General features: G+C 34.6%; 1 protein-coding gene across 1 annotated transcript; it reads right to left on the reverse strand.

The window, feature by feature from the left end:
- Positions 1-1,302: 1,302 nt before the first annotated feature.
- Positions 1,303-4,757, reverse strand: LOC132277461 (14-3-3-like protein). The gene is made up of 4 exons (XM_059779316.1): positions 4,104-4,757; positions 2,269-2,391; positions 1,973-2,089; positions 1,303-1,535 (listed from the first exon to the last, which is right to left on the reverse strand). Exons 1-4 carry the CDS (start codon positions 4,587-4,589, stop codon positions 1,476-1,478), a joined length of 786 nt encoding a protein of 261 aa, XP_059635299.1. The 5' UTR covers positions 4,590-4,757; the 3' UTR covers positions 1,303-1,475.
- Between the last annotated feature and the right edge of the window lie 1,080 nt (positions 4,758-5,837).

The raw sequence follows: 5,837 nt of genomic DNA on the forward strand, positions 1-5,837 counted from the left end.
CCCCTGGAGCCAATGGTGGGTTCTACCAAAAGCATGTACTAGTACTTAATGTATTGGTTATTGGTCAATTCAAAAACTCAAGTTATTTGATGAAGGTAGATAATACCCAATACATTTATACCCATTTCACTCTCTCTGGATCCAATATGGGATAGGACTCCATTGTCACATTCTTCCCCATCCAAACTCATAACGATCTCATTATAGGCCACCCAGCCTACATAAGAATGTTCACTTAGATGCCACCAAGTTTTACACTCATTTCACTTTCTATTCAGATTCGACGTGGGATAAGACTCCCGTTGTAACATTCTTCCCCATTCGAATTTACAACAATCTCATTATAGGACCACCTTGCCTACCCAGGAGCCCAGGTTGAATGCGAATAAAGGCCTGAATCTCACTCTAATACTAATCATAACAGGCTAAGTTTCACTAACCAACAAAAAAAATGTAAAAACTATTAGATGAATCTAACACTCAATCCATTTCACATCTCTATCTCTTTGTAAGAGTAAACTAGAGTCATAAACAAGTACTCTCTCCATCCCAACTTAAACGCTTTCAAAAAATTCCGAAAGCGACGTTTAATTTAAAACTGAGGAAGTACAAGATTGTAATAATAATAAATAAATAAATAAATCCTCTCCTGAACTCACCTCAGTCACAACGCTCAAGGAGTTCTCTTTCTAGATGTTGAATTAATAATTTTTTCCAAGTGATCATAATCATGTCATGGGTACAATGGCGCATTAAATTTATTCTCCATTATCAGAATCCCATTATAACTTCTTCCTTTAGTCATCCACCGTGAACCCTTTGGTCAACAGTCCAACACAAAACCATGCGTGATTGCTCGGGTGCATAATGGTCCCCTTTATTAAAGGTAACCAAAACAAGTTGCAGAATAATAATCACGCTTTTCACGAGGCTCTCCTTATGCTTAGTCAAAATCACACACATGAACAATGCTTCTAAAAACCAACACATCAATAACCTGGTTCATAACTCATTCCTAGCGAGAGAGGAAAAAAAATTCAAAAAAAAAAAAAAAGTAAATAAATTTAAATTAAAAAAAGAAATGTTACAGCAACAAGAACATCAGTTGGTAATGGAGATATATATGCAAAATCTAAGCCCGGAGCGAAAACGGAGCGGCTCCCGTTTAAAAGAATTATGCAACTTGGGGTAGAATACACTATAATTATTAGGTTAACTATATAAGTACGGATTTTAATATACCTAATGCAGACACATAACCCAAATATTTAGAGAAAATACAATAAACCATTCAGGAGCACATTAAATCAAACACTAGAGGGCATAGCATTAATATTCAGTGCTTCCAATGTTCAGGAAATGAAGACAAGAACCCTAAAAAAATCTCAGAATAGCAGTATATAAAAATCAAGCCCCTTCTCCTAACAAAAACCACCAGAGGAGAAGTGAAACTTAAATTCAAGGGTGAGGTGTCCTCACTGCTGTTGTTCATCGTCTTTCTTGGGAGCTTCTTTAATCTCGTCTGCTCCATCATCCTGTGTCAGAAACCGGAATTTGTTAAAAATCAGTTCAAGAGATTATATTAAGCTTCTTGTCGCTGATTCTCTTCACCACAACAACTGACTACATTTTAAAGAATTAGTGGATGTTTTGGCCAGTTTTGTCTGTTTGATTCACTATTTGGAAATTAAGTTAAAAAGGCCAGCCTATAAAACAATATAATGGACACCTGTTCTCAAAAAACGACCAGGAATGGTTGTTTGCAATTTTCAGTAATTTAAAAAACAGAGTCAGAAGAATTCACGTATTAATTTAAATAGACAGGCCCAAAAAGCTTCACAGCTAGTTACCAGTTACAATAGTGAACACACCAAAATTATAAAGTGATCCATAGCAATTAGCATTGAATTTCAAGACAATAACAATCAGGAAACATATACAACAGGAAGATGCATGAAAATATATTTAATACCTGCATGTCTGAAGTCCACAGAGTGAGGTTGTCCCGAAGAAGTTGCATAATCAAAGTGCTATCCTTGTAAGATTCCTCCCCTAAGGTATCCAACTCAGCAATGGCTTCGTCAAAAGCCTGGTCAAGGCAGAATAAAAAATAAATCAAACAAGTCCGGGCCATGTTCAAATCCAGACGGCACACAAGATCCATGTTATAAAGTGCCACTATCCAAATCCACAATTTTCCTAGCTAGTTCATTAATTTAGGAGATCATTTTAATTTGAATAAACTGCAAACCAGCAATTAAAAAATACCTGTTTTGCAAGATTGCAAGCACGATCAGGGGAGTTCAAAATCTCATAGTAAAACACAGAAAAGTTAAGGGCAAGTCCAAGCCGGATTGGATGTGTTGGAGCAAGCTCCGCATTTGCAATATCCTGTACAGTAAGTACAAGGCAAAAAAAATTACGAACAAGGGATGATATGATGAAATTAACAAAATTTGTAATGAAAAAAATATATCGAATAGAAGTAGAGGTTATGCACCCTATGTAAAAACAAGATGAGTGCATTAAATCACAAATTAATTCAAGTATGCCAGAAGAAGAAAAAATATTTATCCAAAGAATTTTTAATGGTCATGTAAGGAAAAATCATTATATTAAGAACCAAACTAGACTTCAGAGTACAGATGAATCATAAAACCGATTTTAAAATGATAGATAAAACATTTAATTACCTCAAAAATGAATTAAATAAAACAGAATTAAATAAGAGCCTCAGATTGATCAAAATACAAAGACTATGAGATTGTTCCAAGGGAGCCCTTTACTTCATAACAAAAGTTGACAATTTTTCATGTTCATCTTAGCTGCATGTTTGGTGTTGCTGCAGCTTGTAATAAGCACATTTCTTATGTAGAGATATCAAAAAGTGTACCAACTAGAAGATCAAATAGTGTCTGGTGATGCAGGTTAAGTACTTCTTCATAATTATTATGTTTCCATTAAATAGACATCATTATATCTGAAGAGTTTCTTTTTGGCCACCCACTACAATCAAAAGTGAACTTTCAAATTACAAGCGATTTGACCATTGACCATTCCACTCTTAACATTATCGGGCCAACCATGATCTACAAAAAGGAATGCTGATTCTTGCCATAATTTATTTTTTTATTTATTTTTTATTTTTTTCAGGAAGATGGTTCTTGCCATATTATGTGAATGACATACATCTCTACTGAAATAGTTATCTGGCCAACCATGACCTACGAAATGGAATGTTGGTCAACCGAAAAAATGTATATTAAATAAGTGCAACTGAGATATAAATGCTAAGCTAAAAATGTGATAAGACCTGATATGATAATAGAGAAATTAATACATTTGTAAGACAGTAGAAGCAGTATTTAATCTATTAGACAAAAAAACAGAAATTCGACCATATGGAATAAAAACCGATAACTACATCTGTGTCCATGATGAGGATAATGCTCAAGGACCAAGATTAACATGAGTTTAGATCATACGCAAAAAAATATAGCGAACTTTTTTGGAATGAACCCTAGAATCAAGACTTCAGGCAAATTCGAGTTTGTGTAACTGTATGACTAGTCAAGATAAACCTTCATAGGGGTGAATTGAATGGAATTTTATATAGGCAAGGGTATTACATCTAATGACACCTAAAATTCATTTTATTCATGTGAAATGTGCTCAATAACAACACACACATATCTCAACGAATATTTCACGGCCGTTGAGATATTTCACGACCAAGCTCAGTAAAATTACTACATTTCTATAACTAAATTCATGATTTTTTTATTATTATAATTTTTTTTTACAAAAACTCATATTTCACTGCCAAGCTCAGTAAAATTACTACATTTCTATAACAAAATTCATGATTTTTTTATTATTATAAAAACTCACTTTACATCTTAAACTTTATTCATCATGAAATCAAATTGGATCAGATCTACCAGAGCCAGTAGTGCTCAACTCAAATTGAGTTGATGGTCAATTTGAGAATTGTTATGTAATAATACATGTGTGTGTATATTTATAAGAGCATTATGTATACATCATAAGAGCATTAATCGATGTATACATAGAGATACATAGGGAGCGACTGAGAAACAAACCTGAGCCCCTTTGTATGCATTGAGCGTGCTCTCAGCAGCCTCCTTGCGCTCCGAACCGGTCTTGAACTCAGCGAGATAACGATGATAATCGCCCTTCATCTTCAGGTAAAAGACTTTGGAGTCCCCGGAGGAAGCCGAAGGGATGAGCCTCGTGTCAAGCAGCTTGAGAATACCGTCGCAGATCGAGGAGAGCTCGGACTCGATCTTGGATCTGTAGTTTCCGATCATGGAGACATGGTCCTCGTTGCCACGGCTCTCCTCCTTCTGCTCGATCGAGGAGATGATCCGCCAGGAGGCTCGTCGTGCGCCGATCACGTTCTTGTAGGCCACGGAGAGGAGGTTGCGCTCCTCCACCGTGAGCTCCTCCGAGTCCGCCGCCGCCGACACCTTCTCCATGAACTCAACCATCTCTTCGTACCGCTCGGCCTGCTCGGCCAGCTTCGCCATGTACACGTTCTCTTCGCGTGCTGTAGGTGCTACCGCCATGGTTGGACCTCTGCGTGTGAGGTTTGAGATCTGGTTCTGGTGTTTGATTTTGAAACGAGAAGTTTAGAGAGAGAAAGAGAGGAGAGAGAGAGATGTGAGGGAGAGGCGGAGAGAGCGAGGAGGAGTGGTTACAGGCTTTTTCGGTTGTCTTTTTTGGGGACGTGCGAGCTATAATCGCGTTGGCAGTGATTTGATTTGAGTGAATAAATGTGAGCCATTGGATTTTAGAGCCAGTCTAGGATAGTTGGGATTGGCGATCATGTGGACCAAACATAAATGGCCCAAAAAACTCCTTGGGCCACACCAGGACATTGGGTTTATAGGATGACCAACCCAAGATTCGTGGTTACTTTACAATTTTACATACATTTATAGTTTATACGCATCTATTGTTCTTTTTTAGGGCAATGCACAAAAAAATAAAAGCAAAAACAAATCATGTAAAATTGTATAAGAAATATCTCGGCTTTAAAAAAGTGTATATAAGTTCTTGTATTTTGAAAATTTGTAGCAATTGCTCCCTGGTCAGTAATTTTGATCAATTTTTTTATAAAAATTTCGAAATACCTTTAAGGGAATTTTAGGTATTTCTTTTTTAATAAATTAATTTTTTTTTTTTATATAAATTTTTTTAAAAATGCCCTTATTTTTATTATTTAATTATTAAATTTATTTATTTTTATTTTTATTTTGTCTTAAGGGACTTTTTGGTTTTCAAATTGAAGAGTTGTCCTTATTTTCTCAATTTGAAAAATGTAGGGCATTTTTTGAACACTGCAATATTTGTACATTCTGTATATAATAGTGGTTGCACTTTCCTTTTTTTTAAGGGTAAATTGCAAAAAAAAAAATGCTTAATAAACACCTCTAATATTTAGTATTTGCATATTTGCATATAAAAATGTCAAATTTGCTACAAATTAATAAAAATTTGTGCATACAAGTGTTTTTTTATTTTGCTTTAAGGGGCATTTTGGGTATTTTAGTCTTCAAATTGAGAAAATATCCTTATTTACTCAATTTGAAAAATATAGTTTTTCTTTTCTTTTATTTTTAACATCAGGGAGTTTTTTTTTTTTTTTTTTTTTTTTGCACATTCTGCATATAATATGGGATGTTTTTTGTTTACCTTTTTTTAATATGAGATTTTTTTATCTAAACATTATAACAATTTTTTGCAAAATTGGCTTTTTTTTAATACAAGGATGAAAAAAAAAAAATTTAATTTGATAAAAAAGAGCAAATTTA

The sequence above is a fragment of the Cornus florida genome, unplaced genomic scaffold (assembly GCF_030987335.1).
Source record: "Cornus florida cultivar Cherokee Brave unplaced genomic scaffold, ASM3098733v1 CherokeeBrave_3.0.0_Hap2_Chr10, whole genome shotgun sequence".
Lineage (NCBI taxonomy): Eukaryota > Viridiplantae > Streptophyta > Magnoliopsida > Cornales > Cornaceae > Cornus > Cornus florida.

Bases quoted from the DNA above. Each gene is read 5' to 3' on its own strand.
- LOC132277461 (XM_059779316.1), bottom strand. From the start codon at position 4,589: ATGGCGGTAGCACCTACAGCACGCGAAGAGAACGTGTACATGGCGAAG. The intron at 2,392-4,103 runs GTTTGTTTCTCA...CTTACTGTACAG, and splicing joins ATGCATACAAAGGGGCTCAG to GATATTGCAAATGCGGAGCT. The intron at 1,536-1,972 runs GTATTAAATATA...TTTCTGACACAG, and splicing joins TGTGGACTTCAGACATGCAG to GATGATGGAGCAGACGAGAT.